The sequence below is a fragment of the Nuphar pumila genome, chromosome 2 (assembly GCF_984573655.1).
Source record: "Nuphar pumila chromosome 2, dmNupPumi1.hap1.1, whole genome shotgun sequence".
Taxonomy (NCBI): domain Eukaryota; kingdom Viridiplantae; phylum Streptophyta; class Magnoliopsida; order Nymphaeales; family Nymphaeaceae; genus Nuphar; species Nuphar pumila.
This window is the reverse complement of record NC_143250.1, coordinates 100590169-100610474: the sequence shown is the minus strand read 5'-3', so window position 1 is coordinate 100610474 and position 20306 is coordinate 100590169. Positions and strand designations below refer to the sequence as shown.

The 20306-nt window shown below is 36.6% G+C and overlaps 1 protein-coding gene across 1 annotated transcript; it reads left to right on the top strand.

Annotated features, from left to right (window-relative positions):
• Positions 1–9659: 9659 nt before the first annotated feature.
• On the top strand, positions 9660–12579 carry LOC149846391 (putative leucine-rich repeat receptor-like protein kinase IMK3). The gene is made up of 2 exons (XM_089997969.1): positions 9660–11611; positions 11820–12579. Exons 1-2 carry the CDS (start codon positions 9706–9708, stop codon positions 12449–12451), a joined length of 2538 nt encoding a protein of 845 aa, XP_089854095.1. The 5' UTR covers positions 9660–9705; the 3' UTR covers positions 12452–12579.
• Positions 12580–20306: the final 7727 nt, after the last annotated feature.

Below are 20306 nucleotides of genomic sequence, written 5' to 3'. Positions count from 1 at the left end.
GGAGCAATCTTCTGTGCTAAAAAACAGTGTCTACGAAGCCGAAAGTATTGTTTGCCCTCTCCTTCCAAGCATAAAACTTTAGTGTGACATGGTTCAACTTTTTAAAATCATTAATGCCATGCAACACACACATATGAATCTGATTTAAGGATTCAGCCTCTTCTGAGCCCATGGATGCATATTCTTATAAATGAATACTTCATGTGTCATTGCATGATCTTTTTCCTTCATTTTTGGCGTAAGCATACATTCATCATTTGGCAATGATCATAACAGTTAAATCCATCCAAAAATTTACATTATCATGCATATTTCATTCATTTCAATATCAGTATTCATAACCATTAAATGTTCATATTCGATCATAATTCAGACTCCTTTAATCCAGTTTATTGGCGAATGACAACAAAGGCCAATTAGTGCATGAGCACTTCATTCAATTCATGCCTCATATTGGGCACTCAATTTATGCATAAAAATTATTTTAATAGTACATATGTAGCATGATACAATTCACAAAAGCATACTTGAAAGCCTTAGAGACATCACATGTATTTTCTATCTGAGCCTTTAGCTGGTTCAAAACCCATCAAATCTCAATTCTATCCGTCTGTTATAGCTATCATAGAAATGTGCACATTCTGCGGACAGAGCTAAAATTTTTACAAGTTGTAGAAAATTTTGTCAATTTTTTGATGTTACAAAATGTTCATAAAAATTCCTCCGTATGAGAGACATATGACTGGTTTGGTGCATGCCTATACTTTTATGTTCTGACCAACACAGTTTATTGCTCATTCTAAGAATAGAGCTAAAAATTCACAGATTGTGTAAAATATTGTTATATTTCTAACATAATAAATTGTTCATAAAAACTCTTTCAGACGAGGGAGATACAAATGGTTTAGCGGTCAACTATTAGGCCAAAAATATGAAATAGCGAGTAATATGCATTCGGGTCACTAGAAATAGACCACCCGAATTCATATTTCTAATTTTTTTCAATAACAAAACATTTAATAAAATATCATAAATCCCAATACATGATATTTACATATTCCATTATAGACAAATCTCATTTTGCAGCCGTTAGGCAGAAAAATTGATTTGTCTTCCTAAATACTATTTCTTCAAAAATATTTTTGGTGTTTTCTCAATTTCAATCATAGAGTTATATTTTTTTCATGAAAAAATAATAAAATCTCAATTAACAGCATATCACATGAATGAAAACATTGAGTCAAGCAATCTAACTAAATTTTTTATAAGAAAACAATAAGTATTAGCCTATTGTATTTTGAAAACGGTTTTTATTTTTGAAAAAACCATAACACACTACATACATTAAATTTTATGTTTTTATTTCAAGTAAATGTTTTCTCTAGAGATTGAACCGATTTTCCTTGGAAAAATCAGATCAAACCCTTCTTCATCAACCCAATTCAAAATTTATGAAGTCTATTTATTTGAACCATCTTAAAACTTCGAATCAGGGCTAATCAGCTAAGCCTGATTTGCCCATATTCGAACCCAATAGCCGTTATATATATATATATATATATATATATATATTCAAAAGCTAAATTTTCTTGGGACCATTTTGGTTTGCATCATGGATTGAACTAAATCAAATCTGACCACTAAGTATCCCCCAAACCGGTTTTTGGGAAAAATCTTACTTTCATACCGAAATCAAGGTTTTTTCTCATAAACTTATTTTGGTGTTTATTTAAATCTGAAGATGTATATTGTCCCAACATTGTTAGGACAATTGTTAGGACAATATACAGGTTCAATAACGTTATGTTACCCGAAGTATGCTCTTGTATATGGATCCCAATCCTCCCATATTAGTTTAGAAACCTTACCTTGAAAATAGTCAAAAACCAAAATCCGAGATACGCGACCGTCTGAATCCTTTGATTGGTCCTTCTCCTTCTCAATTGTGCCTCCACTTTAATGGAGATAACCACCTTGAAGAAGAAAGAGGGTGGTCTGGACCAAAAGAGAGAAGAGAATTAGAGAGAGGAGAGAGAAAGAGAGAGTAGAGCTCCTCCTCTAGGTTTTTTTTTTCCAACTTCCAAACCTTCTAAATCCCCTCCCTAATCGAGCACCTTCTTTCTAAAAAATTATTTTGGAAGTTCTTGAATTAATCCTCTTATAATTCTCTTATTTTACTTAGCTATATCAACTTACCTAAGTTCTAAACATTATTTTATGTAAACTACTTATTATATTTACATAGCCTACATAATATTATGTTTGACTTACCTTATAACAAGGCACATGAGGGCTCACAAGCATGGGACGTCCCCTCTTGTGCTCTACTTTCTAAAAAACAACATAACTTAGAAGTTTAGGTTTTAATACACTAGCCTTTTTAAATTTCTTTTTTCTAGTAAGTTTTGACTTTATCTCTTTGTTTCTTTATTATTATTACTATTTATTTATTTATTGTAATAGGGGTCGACCACCATAAGAGAGCCCACTAGGGTGGGATGTCTCACCCTAGGGATGCCTATTCTCAAAACTATTAAACTTAGGAAATATCTAAGTGACCTCTTATGGCTCACATAGTCAACTTTCAATTTAGGAAAGTTTCCAATTTTTTGACTTTGGGTTTAATGAGGTCTTAAACATTTTTTTCAGATTTTATTTAATGTAGGAGACTCCATTTAAGCTGGACCCACATAAGGGGGACGTCCAGCCCATTGGACTCCTTCTATTCTATATAGTTCAATTAATTCTTAAGTTCTATTTCATATAAATTTTAAATTTTAAATTTCAAAATTCTAAATTCTAAATTCTAAATGATTTTCCTATTTTGGATTTCAAACTCAACCAAGGTCTAATTCTAATTTAGTAAAACCCCATTTATTCATATCCAAATAAGATCCAAATTTATCTCTCATTAAATCCAAATTCAAATTTATGTTTAATAAAATCTAAATTCAAATTTGTGTGAAATAAACTCTAAATTAAATCCAAACTTCAAAAATTAATTTCAATTAAACTCAAATTCACTTGAGATTAAATTTTTGACTCTTCAAAATATGCAAATGAAATCTCAACTTAGTCTTCATTAAAATTTTATATTTCACCCAAATATAAAATTTTCAAATTTGGTTCCAAATTCAAATTAATTTATCATTCAAACTTGAATTTACATTCAACTAAATCTTAAGTTAAATTCGAATCAAACTCAAATCCAATTATAATATTTGAGACATATTCATATTAAATTTGATTAAAGCTCAGAACCTGATTCAGAATAAATTCTCAGCTTGAAATTTATTCTGGATTCTATTTAATGTTCAAATTATAATTTAATTCTTATCTTAATTTTAAATAATATTTTAGCCTTAAATTCATCATTATTTCTTATAAAAATATAAAAAAAATTATAGGTTTTACAGGAAGGGTGCCCCCGTCAAGGCGTGTATTTTTTTTTAACCGTGTTTCCTTCCTGTTCATTTCATAACAGGGTGGGTGGAACATTTTTTACACCCACAGCTGGATGTGGCGGACAGTATTTTGCGCTTCCATTGCATCCCACGTTTGTTAAAAAACATGATCCAATCAGCCCCAGCATCCCGCACGATATGCTAGACGAGCGATCAAACAACCCCTAAGCTCTTTGTTGGGGAATAGATCTCCTCTACCCAATTGATAAGAATTCTTTTTGCGAGGTTGGTGCATGCTTGTTCACATCTGACAAGCTAGCTAGAGCCAAAAGAATACCATACATGCATAATAATCATCCAATGAAACTTAATATTAACAATTAATTCATTATGCATCATAAGTATCCTCTTGGTACCATGGGTTAACACCCAAATATGTTCTTGTAACAAAATATCTCTAGGGTTATCAACCTAAGATTTTTAATTATATATATATATATATTATGTTTTATTGATATTACCAGTATGAAAATGTTGATAACTGAAATTTGCAGGATTTCGCATCCTAATACATGACACATCATACAATATACATCAATGCATAAAATGGGTTCCTATTGGATCGCCCATACTCACATCAATGCCTCAATATACAAAAGTTGCTCCAAAAACACTAAGTATTTGTACTACAGTCCATACAACTAATTTCAGACAGTTTCATTGAACCCTATGCCTAATAGCTCAAACACGAAGTCGAAACTCAAAGAAAAAACACATTTAGGTGTCACATGTGTCAACTCACTTGAGTTCATGTCAACTCATATGTTCATGAGTTGACTCATAGCCTACAATGGGCCGACTTATCTATTCAAGAGTTGACTCATTGCTTGCAGTTGGTTGACTCATCTGTTCAAGAGTCGACTCATTGCCTGTGGTGGGTTGACTCATCTGTTCAAGAGTCAACTCGCTAATTTACAAGGGTCGACTCATTTGTTTATGAGTCGACTCACCAGTTTACAAGGGTCAACTCATTTGTTTATGTGTCGACTCACAGGATGCAAGGGTCGACCCTCTACCACCAAAAATACAATAGAATGAAAAAAATGAAGAGTCGACCCTTGATCTGCAATGATCGACTATTGGGGTTTAAAATAACATCCAAATTATGAAGGAGTTGACCCTTAACCGACCAAACCGAAAATCCTCATTTCAAAATAGAACTTTTCAACAAATTATTTTCATAGATTCTTATTCTAAAGTATGAGATGAACATTTTTAACATGCATTTTCAACCAAAAAATATGATAAAAAATGCATTAAACTCCATACTCATTGAAACACACATATGTATACTTTTAAAAATACTATTTTATAAATATACAACGGGTATGTGAAATTTCAAAAAGCTCAAGTTAAAACATGATTGAGCAACTTCATAACATGCAATGGGTTTTTTAACATAAATCATGCATGATATACACATTAAACACTTCTTAATCATGCTAAGATTTTACCTAATCTTGCATGTTTTTCAAATAAACTTCAGCTACGTGCTTACATGACCCTAGAGATTGTAGAGTAAGAAGATCACACCTTGAAATTGCTGAAAAAAATAGTAAATCTATGAAAGACGGCACCTCACATGCAAGGAAACAAACACCATGAGATAAAATCCCCCAAAAATAATAACCACAAAACCGATTCTACTGGTTCAGTCTCTCCTCCTTCACTAGAATGTGATAGGTGTGAATGAATGGAATAAAATTTGAGTGGAAGGTTGTGTGGTTTGGTGAGGGAGATGGTTAAACAAGTTTGAAAATGAGAGAATGATATATATATATAAAGAAAAAAATAAATTAGGTTTAATAAAACCCCTTAATACATTAATCATACATCTCTTAACACATGCCATTCACAATTAAGTCGGTGTGGTTGAGCTGTCCATTACAATGACAGCTGCCCCCTACCAAAATTAATAAATTATTTCTTTATAACTTCCTAACACCAAAACTACCCTTTTTTGCTAAATTATTTAGCATACTACCATTCTCAATAAAACCAAGTTCTATTAAGAAATTCTCTTACATATCCCTTGACAATTTAATCGTCCACCTTTCTGAAATTTTCTGGGCACGTCCCTTGCCTAAAAATTATGATTGTGCCTTATCCCATCCAAACCCAATTTTTACTATTTTAGGGTTCATCCCTCCTAAAATCTAATATTCGATAATATTAACTATAATTTTTTTGTAAAAATTTACATCTTTATTTTTAAAATATAGAATTTACCAGTTTCATAAATTCAAGATGTCACACAAATAGTCTCATTAAGCTCAGCTCACACAGTTATGTACGGCGCCCGATATTAGTATATGGATGAATTATATTGACTTAATAGGCACAAGAAAAATATCTTACGCTCCTCACTGTTCATTTAAATCTTTTTTTTTTAAATAAAGATGTTCGGCTCAAGCCGAGTGGAGCCAAGCTCAAGTCCAACTTGAACTTAGTTTGGACATAGCTGTTCAAGATCGACTCAAGCTAGAGGCGAGATTGAACAGCTCTCTTTTTTAATGAGCTGAGCGGAACCAGCTAGGGATGGCAGTGGACCAGGGGAAAGTGGGGCCCCGCCCCGCCTCGCCTCGCCCCGTTTGGACCGGGGATGAAGGGTATGAAATGGGGATGAAGGTTAAAATCCATCCCCGTTCGGGGATGGACGTACACTTTTTCCCGCCCCGCCCCGGCCACGATCCTTGCCTCATTCCCGCCCTGCCCCGGCCACGATCCTTGCCTCATTCCCACCCCGCCCCGGCCAGGCAACTTTTCCCCACAATAGCCCCGCCCCGCCTCATCCCCGTTTGAACCGGGGATGGAGGACATGAAACGGGGATGAAGGCGGGGGTGGAGGTTAAAATCCATCCCCCTGCGGGGATGGAGGTTCTAATCTTGAGGCGGGGTGGGGGTGGAGTAGACCTTGTCCCCCGCCCCGCCCCACTGCCATCCCTATAACCAGCTTAAGCTCGGTTCGAATTCAGGTAGTATGCAGCCCTAGGGCGCTAGGAGAAACCAATTTCTCTCGAGTTCGGATATGATTAAACGCATGTTGCTAATCTTAGAACCTCCAGTGAACTAAACTAAAAAGAGTTTATGATGATAGTACAATTTAAACACAGAATGTAAAAAAGATAAACGAAAAACCAGCACCCACCAGGCTATACGACCTTATTTATTGAAACTAGAATGCCTTTATTTTATATTTTTCACATTTTAAAAAAAAATCAGTTCAACCAAACAACTGTTTATTTAGACCAAAAATAAGGGGCTGTATAAGATGGTTAGATTGGTTATAGTTGTATTTAAGGGCGTCAATGGGTCGCACCTGGTTTGGATCTGCCCCGTGGGTCCAAACCTAGATCAAAATTTCAGGTGCTGGTACTATGTCTGCACCTAGATCCAATAAAGCTCACTATAAGAAAAATCAGACCCAGATCATATAAAGATTACATGAACTAGATCCAGTATGTTTTTTACATTGAAAAACTGCATTCGGGTATTAATCGGAACTGTGGTCAGACCTAGTTCTGGTATGAAATTTCCCAAACAAATCATTCTCCGTTCGATAAAAGCCCTTGATTGGGGTTGGGCTCGTCAGGCCCTAATGGGTGTCAGGTCAGGCTGGTCCGATGTCCAACCCTAGAGGAGATCCAGTTAGGGTATCCAAAGTTGACCTAGATCAGTTCATACTCACGAACAAATTGCAACCAAACAAGCATAGAATGGGAGGGTTGTACCAATCAAGGCGTGATGCTCGTGTCCTATTCAAGGCTGTAACTGAGTTGGATTTTGTGGGTCAGTTGTAACGGATCTGGATCCAGGCTTGAAAGGTCCTTGACACGTCCAGTCTCCCATCAACGGGATTCTTTAGTAGGACCAACTCAGTACGAACCAGATCCAGCACCTCAAACTTATTAGGTTCCCATATTTTCAAATACCACCCAAAAAATGTGACGTTCCACAAAAAGTAAAAAATGGTAATAAATCGCTATATGTTGAAAACTTCACAATTTCAACACTAGAAACACATATTTTGCAAAACAAAAAGTGAGATTTTTCGTTTTATTAGCAATTCCTCTAAAACAAAGCTTTGTTTCAAATTTTAAGTTAACCTTTTAAGATTGTGAAAAGTTTTTCTTGTATTTATTTCACTTACTAAATTTGTTTCTTTGTCATGTCAAATTCCTACAGACGCTATGAATTTGAAAGTTCTTAAAGTCCCTTGATAAATACATGGCTGAATAATTATTGCCACTTTGTTACTTTTCTTACAACGACAAAATCTACTCATAGAACTATTGAGAATTTTAGATCTGGATCCTGTCCTGCATCTATATTATAGGATCTGGATCCGGTCCTGCATCTAAATTATAGGTTTGCAAGGCATGGTCAAAACACAGGCGGTGCCATCCAATCGTTAGAGCAGTCGGTGGAGTTATTTCGGATCCGGGAAGACTAACCAATTAAAGTACAATGTGAAAAGTTGACTGGGTAAAAAAATATGTTACCCCCTTTCATTTATTTTATGTGGCCCAAAATCCAATGCCCAAAAAGGTAGAACTGAAAGACTGCACATGAAACTCCCTTAGGGCGTTCGGGGAGCCCACATTGACAATACAAACAGTGGAATCCTGCGTTTCCGCAGAAAATTCTCGATGGGCGTGTCATTTTACAGGCTGGAAGTGGGTTTTTCATAGGAAGGTCTCGTTGAGGGGTATCCGATTCCATTTCCACGGCAGTGGAAACGTCTGCCTCGGAAATGGAATCGGACTCCCCCCTACGGAAACCCATTTAAGCAAAAAAACTCACGTCTATGGTGTATTTTGACACGTCCATCGAGGGTTTTCCACGAAAATGGTGGATTCCACTGTTTGTGTTATCACTGTGGGCCCGGCAAAAACGCACTGAGATTCTTACCAACAATGGTTTTGTACATGGTCTCATGACCACCCATCGCTAGAGATGGATGACCCACAAATATTAGTAAAATATAAATGCCACTTGAGTTTTGCTTAGCTTGCCTCTATTTGGGTGATTTTTAATTGGTTTTTTATTTTTCTCTCATTTTATGGAGAAAAATAAATAAATTAGAAAAAATCATCAATAAAGAGCAGAATTAAAATATGCACAAAAATTAAATTAAACAATTTTTGCATTATTTTACTAATAAAAGAACAAATATTGTGATAGTTTTCATAATAGACAATAGTATCACACCATTTGTAAATATCGTAATATGTTAAACATTTTAACTATCACACTTTTTTATGAGATTTTTCAAATATTACCTATATTTTGTAGCCATGGGCCTACCCAACCAATCCCTTTTTTAATGAGTGTTGGCCCTAATGTCCTGATGGGCCTTCTTGAGCTTCAAAGCATAAACAACAAAAACTTTGGATCCCTAATTCCTAACAATCAAATCTACCCCTTGATTTGGACTACCAACTGGTCTTGACTCGAGCCAATAAGGCTCAAGTGGCTCAGCCTAGTAAAACGTCTCCTACACCTCAGAAACTTTGTTCCGAATTACAACAATCACTTCCTTCAACTCATATGGATCAGACCAAGACCACCTGATCATGGACCCACCTAAGTCTCAAGCGTCTGGTCCATATCAAAACTAGATCATGTTCCAACAGTCACTAATCAAGTTTCATGTGTCAGATCAACGATTAGGGTTCGATGGGGCCCAACCCAACACATCTAACGTCACAATCCATGGGGTCCTTGACCAAGTATGCCAGGTACATCATGGTCATTTATCACAAAGATAAGAATCAACGAGATGTTGACACGTGTAACTTGCCACGTAATCCACCGTCATAAGAACCTCATACAGTGGGGACAATCCGACGGCCACGATGGCTTTCATGTCAAGAGAGCACGTGACAGGAGCAGTACTGTCATTTGAGGAAAAAGCGACCAATCAAAAGCCTGGATTCGTGAATAACGAACAGAGAAATATAGCCGTTGGGGGAGGAGTGCAGATGGGGAAGCATTCCCAAGTTCGCAACCCCCAATCAAAAACTAGCCGTTAGCCCCGAACTAAAAGCTCTCCTTTCTCCTTTCTGAGCCCCACCACTGACTCTCTGCTCCCCCATCCCTTGAATCGCCCGAACCCCTCCGATTTTGTCTCCCGATTAAGATTCCCTTCTTCCAATTCTTTTAACGACTCCCCCACCTCCTCTTTCCATTGCACCCATCATCTCTCTCTCTCTCTCTCCCTCTCTCTCTCTCTCTAGATATGAGTAGCACCTTCTCTTTCGTGATGGAGAAGAAGAAAAGGAAGAAAAAGATGACCACCAACAACAATTTCTTCAGTGGTTTGCTTGTTCTGCAATTTATTCTGCCCCCATTGCTAATTAGCCCTGTTTCCAGCCAGCCTACCGATGGAATAGTTGTCACCCAGTCGGATTTCGAAGCTTTGCAAGCATTCAAGCATGCGATGGACGATCCGAGGGGTGTCCTGCGCAGCTGGAATGATTCCGGAGCGAGTGCTTGTTCTGGCGGATGGGTGGGGATCAAATGTGTCCGCGGCCTGGTTATCTCGATTCAGCTCCCATGGAAAGGCCTAGGCGGTCGCATCACTGAGAAGATCGGGCAGCTTTCGGCTCTCCGGAAGCTCAGCCTCCATGATAATTACATCCAGGGTTTCGTCCCGACCTCCCTGGGGTTGCTCCCGGATCTCCGTGGCGTTTATCTCTTCAACAACCGGCTTTCGGGACAGATACCTTCGTCCATCGTCCAATGCCATCTTCTTCAGACTCTTGATCTCAGCAATAACTCCCTTACTGGAGTCATTCCCACCGGATTTGGGAACTCTTCTAAGCTCTATAGGCTTAATCTCAGCTTCAATTCTCTCTCCGGCCCTATTCCTGCCGATCTATCTCACATTTCCTCTCTTACTTTCATTTCTCTTCAACATAATAATCTCTCAGGCTCTATTCCTGATAGCTGGGGAAGCAGTAACAACAACAAAGGAGCCTCTGAGAAGAACTACTATCAGCTCCAGATCCTGAATCTGGATCACAACTTGTTCTCTGGCCCTATTCCCGCTTCACTAAGCCGAATGAGTAGACTTGAAGAGATCATTCTGAGTAACAACCAAATCAATGGAAGCCTACCCACAGAAATAGGGGAACTTCCAAGGTTGCAGACTTTGGATCTCTCTTATAACAACATCACAGGAAGCTTCCCGCCGAGCTTATGCAACATCTCATCGCTCGCTCGATTGAATCTTGCCAACAACGGCATCCAAGGCAATTTGCCAAATGATGTGAAAGGCCTGGAAAGTCTCAAGGTGCTGTTGCTTGAAAGAAACCTATTTAGCGGGCCTATTCCGGCATCGCTGGGCAACATTTCAGGGCTGTTGCAGCTCGATTTAGCTGAGAACAATTTTAATGGAAGCATCCCTATATCGATGGCTGAGTTACCCGATTTGAATACATTGAATGTTTCATACAATAATCTCTCTGGCCCTGTTCCTACTCAACTTTGGATGAGATTCAATTCAAGCTCGTTCGTGGGGAATTTGCAGCTATGTGGTTATAGTAACTCGGTCCCCTGTCCCTCTTCTCCACCTCCCCCTTTGAATTTCACACCACCAGCCCCGCTTTCTTCTTCTCATGAACAAAGATTGAGCAGGAAAGATATGATCCTTATAGTGGTCGGGATACTCCTAGCCATTTTGTTGTGTATGTGCTGCATTTTGCTCTGTTGTTTGATGGGGAAGAAACGCACTACCAGTGGAAAGGATGGCAAGGCGGCTACAAGGAAGGAAAAGGCTGTACCTGCAGCTACTTCTGATGTTGAAGGTGGCGGTGAGGCCGGAGGGAAGCTGGTTCACTTTGATGGACCATTTGTTTTCGCTGCAGATGATCTCCTCTGTGCGACTGCTGAAGTAATGGGAAAGAGCACATACGGCACGGTGTATAAAGCCACTCTAGAGGATGGAAACCAGGTTGCAGTTAAGCGGCTTCGCGAAAAGATTGCCAAGAACCACAGGGAGTTCGAGACAGAGGTGAATGTGCTTGGCAAGATCCGACACCCGAACCTTCTGGCACTCCGGGCATATTATTTGGGCCCCAAGGGAGAGAAACTTCTTGTCTTTGATTTCATGCCTATAGGAAGCCTAGCTGCTTTTCTCCATGGTAACTACCTATCATTCACCATATTGTTCTTCAACATCTTTCTTACGGCAAATTTGTTAAAACTTTTCGCCTGACATAGGACTTGTTATGTCAAAGTGTTAAAAGTTCATCACAATGCCTCTTTTGGTCTAGCTTAAACTCAGAATTCTGCAGGATTAGGTCTGCTTTATGCCACTAACTAAAGCTTTGATTATTCTTTGTTATTCAGCTAGAGGACCAGAGACTCCCATAAACTGGCGAACAAGGATGAACATAGCAATTGGTGCTGCTCGGGGTCTTTCTTATCTTCATAACCAGGAGAACATCGTTCATGGTAACCTTACGTCTGGCAACATCTTGCTAGATGAGCAAGCAAATGCAAAGATCGCCGACTTTGGGCTCTCCAGGTTGATGACAGCAGCTGCCAATTCAAATGTGGTGGCAACAGCCGGTGCTTTAGGCTACAGAGCACCTGAACTGTCAAAGCTAAAGAAAGCGAGCACCAAGACTGACATTTACAGTCTTGGAGTGATCCTGTTAGAACTCTTGACAGGAAAAGCACCAGGAGAGTCCATGAATGGTGTGGACTTGCCGCAATGGGTAGCTTCCATTGTCAAGGAGGAGTGGACAAATGAGGTGTTCGATCTTGAATTGATGAGAGATGATGCAGCAACCACTGGAGATGAACTGTTGAACACTCTGAAATTAGCTCTACATTGTGTTGATCCATCACCGACGTCTAGGCCGGACATACAGCAAGTTTTGCAGCAGTTGGAAGAGATCAAACCTGAACTGGCCATGGCTCCTGCTGCTGCCACCACTGCTACAGCTGCTTCTGTTAGCACAACTGCAGATTCTTGAGGGACTAGTTAGGTAGCAATTTGTGTGTTTGGTTAGCTTATTCTTTCATTCTTGGTGTGTTGTTATCTGAGTTTGGGAATATGTAAATAAGCCCCTCATAGGCTGTGTTTGTTATAATTCGCTGCAAATTGAAAACTTTGATAGATGTACTCGTGTAGACCAATAGATGATTGGTTAGTAGCAAATTATTCTTTCATTCTTGGTGGTGTTATCTCCTATTAAAGTTTGGGTATATGTAAATAAGCCCCTCAGAGAGGCTTAGTGCTTGTTACTCCTAGCTGCAATCTGAAAGCTAGGCCAACAGATGATTTGATGATGATGAGTAGCAAGTTGGCATATTTCCTTATTTGGAACCGTTATATAATCCCTCTTGGCTTATTATTTGCAACTTAGAATAGGGAAACTGGAATATGTTTACCAACCAAATATATCTGCTGGTATGAATTGAGATTTTCATAGGTTTTTTGCAAATCTAACCCTGCAGATGCATTCGGCATAGTCCATTTGTTAGGATAATTGGATGATTCAAGAGTCTGTTTGTATAAAACCAAGCGTCCAGATCACATCTGTATGGTGGAATTTTCACCATACCGATAAAAAAACCTGTGAAAATCTTGGTTCATACCAGTAAACATATTTCAGTTACCCCTTAGAATATGTTTCATATTGTCCATTTGTTAGGATAATTGGATGATTCAAGAGTCTGTTTGTATAAAACCAAGCGTCCATCACATCTGTATGGTGGAATTTTCACCATACCGATAAAAAAACCTGTGAAAATCTTGGTTCATACCAGTAAACATATTTCAGTTACCCCTTAGAATATGTTTCATATTGTCCATTTGTTAGGATAATTGGATGATTCAAGAGTCTGTTTGTATAAAACCAAGCGTCTAGATCACATCTGTATGGTGGAATTTTCACCATACCGATAAAAAAACCTGTGAAAATCTTGGTTCATACCAGTAAACATATTTCAGTTACCCCTTAGAATATGTTTCATATTGTCCATTTGTTAGGATAATTGGATGATTCAAGAGTCTGTTTGTATAAAACCAAGCGTCTAGATCACATCTGTATGGTGGAATTTTCCTGTGAAAATCTTGGTTCATACCAGTAAACATATTTCAGTTACCCCTTAGAATATGTTTCATATTGGTGAAGATATGTGACGATGTTGGTAACGACAATCCATGATGAGTAAGGCCAATAACAATTTAAATTCCCCAAAAAAACAAAAACTGGTCGCCAACATTTCAAGTAAATAGTACCCATAATAAATTGTTACTTAACAAGAGTTGTGGGGTGCCCCTTTACCAAACACCAATAGCATATAAGGGTCAGGTAGGCACCATCATCTTACCATGTCTCTTAGACAAGGGTTGTCATGTAAACTAACAAAAAAGCTAAGCCCAACTGCGGAAGACTGGCAGCAAAACTAAGTTTCCTAAAAAACGGAGTTCACTTCAAAACTTGGTTCTTCGCAAACTCGGTTTGTCAAAAACCATATTTTGTTGGTCTTTAAATGTTCCAAAACCTAAAAAACTAGGTTTTGAGTTTTCAAAAAAATGGCAGCCCATTTTCTGACAGACCACTCTGTTATGTGTGCCTTGAATTTTGGATCCACTTTGCACCATGACTAGTTTCAATATAAATTGAGAGAAAATATAGAGGTTTGTGGTGGACTACGGTCTCAGGCTTTCTAATTTTGCAATTTCTCCTAATTAGCAAATATAGGTGTTTCCTCGAGTAATAGAAAAATTGTTTTCTTCTTGGAGTGGGTTATGAAGGTAGACACCTCAATTTTGACCAAATCATATTCTATGGATTTTTGTTCAAATGTTTGTTTTCTCTACTTAAAATACAATTTTGGCTTGAAAAATAAATTTTCAAGCTTTTCATTGAAATAAAAGTTGAAGGAAACCTCATAAGCTTTTCAGCACAAAAAATCACCTCAAATTGACATCGAGATCAAAAGCTATGGCCAAAAAAGGATTTTTGGATATGGTTTTGGTTCCATATTCATTACAAGTTATCCAAACTGAATTGTCACCCTTGCAATGTCATCCAGGGCTAGTTGTCGCCCATACTATTTAGATTTGGATCCCAGGTGTCGTTCTCAATATGCACTTGGACCCAAGTCATTTAAACTGATTATATCTAAGATCAGATCCAGTTTAATTGTTTCCCTTGCAGTTTGGATCTGGATCATATCCAAACCAAATTGTCATCCAAGCATTATGGATCTGGATTAGGATCTAATGTGAGTTGGCACATGTGCAAGCCATGTTGTCATTACAAGGATTGGATCTAGACAAGATCCAAACTCATTTCATTTGGGCGACAACCTAGGTTGTCACCTAGGCAACCTAGGTGATGCCCAGGCAGGCCTGGCTCACACTTGGAAGGTGTTTTGACCCTAAGAGTTGCTAATAATCCAAAAACTTGCCTCGAGCCTTCCAAAAACAAATCCTTAGCCCCTCATCCTGCCAAACATTGTTTCTTAGTTCCTAAGCTAAAAACTCTGACCAATAGAATTGTGCCATCTCAAATCCCTAGCCAATCAGATGGATGCACCTGCATGGCATTTGGATCTAGTTTTTGTGGCCCAGAATCCACTAGACCTAGGTGTAAGATCTGTCTCTACAACTATAAATCATGGTTGGCATTTTTATAATTCGGTATCGTATCAACCACATGCAACTTGGTGACTCAGGTGAGTCATGGTTTTTCATTAATTTAGCAAAAAATAATTAACAAATATATAATTTATAACACAACAACTTTAAAAACAACATATAAGTGCATTTATTATATAATACATTGCATATAACATTTAAAAAATTATTATAGGGATAAGTAACAAAGATATTTTCAAAATATTGAAAAAAATGATATTTAACTCATTATTTTAAATTGAAAATATCATAAGATATTTGCTTATATATAAATATCACAATTTTATTTTGATATTTATATTTTAAACATGAGATTTTAAAAAACTGGACAATTAGATGCATGAGAGTTATTTAAGATGCATTAATTTTTCACTTTAATATCAATTTTAATATAAATATTATCATTTAATTCTCTCTCTCTCTCTCTATACACTAATAAAGTTCACTGATTCATGAAGAATAGAAAAATCTTTCCAAAAATCTAAAGTTGGAATGTGTTATACTCTCTCTCTCTCTCTCTCTCTCTCTCTCTCTCTCTCTCTCTCTCTCTCTCTTGCCCCCATTAATACCATAATTTACTCATAAAGAGTGCAAAATGACTTTCTAGAAACTCTTTCCAAATTCCTACTTAGGAAAGTGTTAAGTATAGAACTCTTTCCAAAATCCTATTTTGGAAACTGATAATGCTTTTATTAGTCATTTTAATTTTCAAAAAGACCTTTGAACCAATTCATTTTTTTGACACCTTGTTGAGTCAATGATCAGTCGACACGTCTGAATCTTGGTTGACTCAGTCAAGTCAAAATGCCAACTCGACCAAGTTTAGTCCCTAACCAAGTTATACGGATTTTTTGAATCCGTTAGGGACCGATCTGAGCCAACTCGGGCGAGTCAAATCATGAATCACCGAGTTTGCCAACCATGCTATAAATAGGGATCCTATCCCCCACTTTCAGGCATCTAGTATATCTAGTATCTAAGATCTATAATCTATAATCTAGCTTCATTATTAGTGTCTCCTAATCCTGTTTCCCCTAGTTCAAGCACCCTACACTCACACTTTGTCCAACTGAACCCAGCCTAGCACACGTCTACGCCTATCTTATTTGATGAGAGAGAGCTTGTGATGCCCTTGTAACGAAACTCTTTTGATTGTAGTGAATCTTTGCTTTTCTTTTGCTCGTGGGCATAGGTCATAGATCGAACCACATATATTATGTGTTCTTCTTTTGTTTGTTATACTCTTTATTGTTGTGTTTTGGTTTTGTTTTACTCTTGTTTTCTTAACACACTGACCGAAGAATAATTGGTTGGTAACATTTATGTCAGGCAATATCGACTTAGCTATTTTCTAGCCTGACTGGTTGGAAAAAATAGTTGAACAACCACACACACACACACACACACACACACACACACACATATATATATATATATATATATATATATATATATATATATATATATATATATATATATATATATATATATATATATATTAGAGAGAGAGAAAGCTGCCTACCCTCTATTTGGCCAACACTAGCCCGCGCACTAGGGCGATCCATTGCGCATGATGGATGACACTGTGCATTATGTGTGTAGGCAAAAAGACTATATATATACATGGGGTAGGCTTTATGAGTCCTATTTCTTCATTCCTATCTATCTAGAGTTAAAATTTCAGTCATTTAATGATCTTTTATGTCACCTCTAACTACCTCCTTCCAACTCTGCAATGGTCTTCATCTTTTCCAAGCTCCTACTTATATCATCTCAACCTTTCTCACAGGAGCCATGAATTATCTTTACACAACATATCCAAACCATTTTAAATGGCATTCACTTATTTTATCTTTTGTTGGTATGACTCCTAGATGCATTCTAATGTATCCATTTCTAATTTTATTCTTTCTTGTAACCACAAACATCCATCTTAGCATATGCATCTCTACAACATGCACTCTATCTTCTTGTTGCTTTTTAGTTGGCCAACATTCAACTCCATATAGTGTTGTTCTGATAACTAGAAACTTTCTTTAGTTGTAAAGGTACTCTTTTATTACACAACATGCCATTAGTCTATCTCTACTTAACCCAATCAACATTGATCCTATTAGTGACATTTTCTTCAAATCTTCCATTCTATTGTAATATAGACTCTAAATATCTTAACTTATGACATTATTGAATAGGCATATCTTGTATTCTTATGACATTGCTCTCCAGAGCCGGACCTGTAAAGAGGCCAATGAGGCTTGGGCCTCAGGGCCCCTGCGCCCAAAAAAATTTTAGGGGCCCATTTTTAAGGCCCGAGCTCCCCCCATTTGTTTAGAAAAGGAACAATCAATTCTTTTAGGAATCAATTCTTTTCCCAATTTACTAGTTCCTATAATGGATCCAAGCTAAATGTCCAGATATTAAAAGAACCTACTTTTTTTGGTGATAGTGTACGACACACTGTGTTGTATGATATGTATAGATGCAATGCAATGATCTATATGTTACGGTATCATAAGATATGATCATAATTCTTGTCATTTTTATGACAATTTTTACCACATTGCTTCAAAGTAATTTGTTCTTCATTTCCTTTTTCACCTACAATCTCTAGCATCACGTCTCCTTGATATTTTATTGGACCAAATTTTCATCTTTCTTCTCTTGATGGTTTCTGGCTCCTGTATGTTGGGCATATTGTTTCTCAAATTAGACCTTCCTTACATGCTGTATTTCTTTTCTAATGTTCTCTTGTTTTAGAACTTACTTTGTCCTTTGAGGAGTTTGCACCACTGACCACTCTCATTTCTCCATTTATTTTTTCCCTACCCTCACCATCTTTCTTGATTTCTCGTGTTCTTTTAGTCAATTTTCCACCATTAGGTTCTATTGGTCTGTGCCCATTTGCGTGCTTACATGGCTTTTTACTTGCTACTGATCTTTTTTTTTATTCTTTTTTTCTTGAAAAAGGCAATTCTTCTGGTTAATTTTGCCACCACCATGCACTTTTTTCTTCATGTCTTACGGTTCTTATAAATTTAAGGGAAACTGTCAATAAAAATTTACCATTTTACTCTTTGGAATGTGCTGTGTATGATCATGGTGCTACCGTGTTGCCATAAGGGTGGTTCCCATCTGTGGTGGAATTGAAAAGAGTCTCCATTTGATCTTCTGAGAAACCAAATGGGTTGGTGCTGAAACCAAATATTAGTTTGTTTTTTCTATATTCAGAGGATTTGTGCATGAAATCTCCCTCTTTGACCATTGTGGGGAGTTTCGCATTCGCTCCCGGAGTTTCCCATTTTCCAGTGTCATGGATGAAGCTAAGAAACTAGCAAGTGACATGAGGTTTGAACCTAAATTTCGAGAAAAATGCATAACCCGAAGAAAGAAACAGTTTGATGAAAGTGGCAGTGACGATGTAATACTATCAAGTGAAGAATCTTTTAGAGTAGAATATTTTCTGTTTATAATTGATCAAGCTCAATCTTTCCTTCAACTCCGGTTTGAACAATTTAAACAATATGAAGAGACTTGGATTTTTGTTAAACTTAGAGAAGTTGAAGACTGAAGCCGATCCCTTAAATAGCTTAAAGAAGTATTGTGAGAAGCTTGATAAATTTTTAAGTCATGATGGACGTTCAAATATTGATGGTTATGATTTATCTACAGAGTTGATGACCCTGATGTGTTATTTAACCACTGAAAGAACGGCAATTGATGTACTACGTTATTTGGCGAAACTGAATGGTTTATTCTCAAATGCTTATATTGCTTATAAGATTTTGCTAACAATACTAGTTACCGTTGCATCATCAGAAAGAAGTTTCTCAAAATTGAAGTTAATCAAGAATTATATTGGATCAATTGTCTCAGGACAGATTGAATGGATTGGCTATGTTGTCAATTGAGAAAGAAATGGTTGAACAACTTGATTATACTGATTTGATAAATATTTTTGCATCTAAAACAACTAGACGAGTAGTGTTAAAGTAGTTTATATAAATATTTTAGACATTGTTATTTGATATAATATAAATATTTAGAATATCATATTTGTTTAGTAAAAATATAAATCTTATCATTATTTGAACTCAAGTTGTGTCTTATTCTCTTGACCTTCTTGTTTCACTGTAATTTCTAATTTCTAATTTTTGTTAGCAGCTAATTTTTGTTAATTAATTACTATTAATTATTGTTAGTTAATTTCTGTTAATTGATGTTATTGCTAGTTAAATATAAAAATAATAAAAATATTTATATTAGTTAATCTCTATTAATTAATGTTAAACAACTTGATTGAACTGATTTGATAACTATTTTTGCCTCTAAAACAATCAGACGAGTATTGTTTAGGTAGTTTATATAAATATTTTATATATTTTTATTTAATATAATATAAATATTTGGAATATCATATTTGTTTAATGTGAATGCAAATTTTATTGTTATTTTGATTCTTTAAAAAAAATTTGGAGGCGCTGCCCCCCGAACTCCTACTATTAATAGGGGGCCCATTTTTTCCCTCCGCCTCAGGCCCCATAAAACACAGGTACGGCTTTGTTGCTCTCGCTAGCTTCTATACTAAATTTGCACTCCATGCATTTAGTTGTTGTTCTACTAATTTATAAATCATTTTTCTCCCGCCCATTCTTCCAAAATTTTAGTTTAGTTACTTCTATTTATTGTTTCTATCTTTACTAACCAATACTATATCATTTGCAAAGAGCATACACCCAAGGACCTCTCTCTCTCTCTCTCTCTCTCTCTCTCTCTCTATATATATATATATATATATATATATATATATATATATATATATATATATATTTGCTACAATCAATTGTAAATACAATCAATTTAACAAAGCAATCGAGTTTTTTCTCTCTTTTTTCACACCTAACACTATAGAGGTGTTCTACATTTTTTATTTAGTGGTAACGCTTTTGGCGTGTCCTAATTCAACCTATATATAGATTTTTTTGGTGATCCATAAATGAATGGCTATGAAAATATCAATTTTTCTTGAGTTATAAAAACATGTTTTTTTGTCGAAAAAGATAAACCAAGGGTTGATTTCTACTAAATCGAGCATGTTGAACACATCTATGAGGTTAGATTGTTTTCAAACATCTTGCATCATGAGATTCCAGCTCGATTGTAGGTACAATCGATTGTAG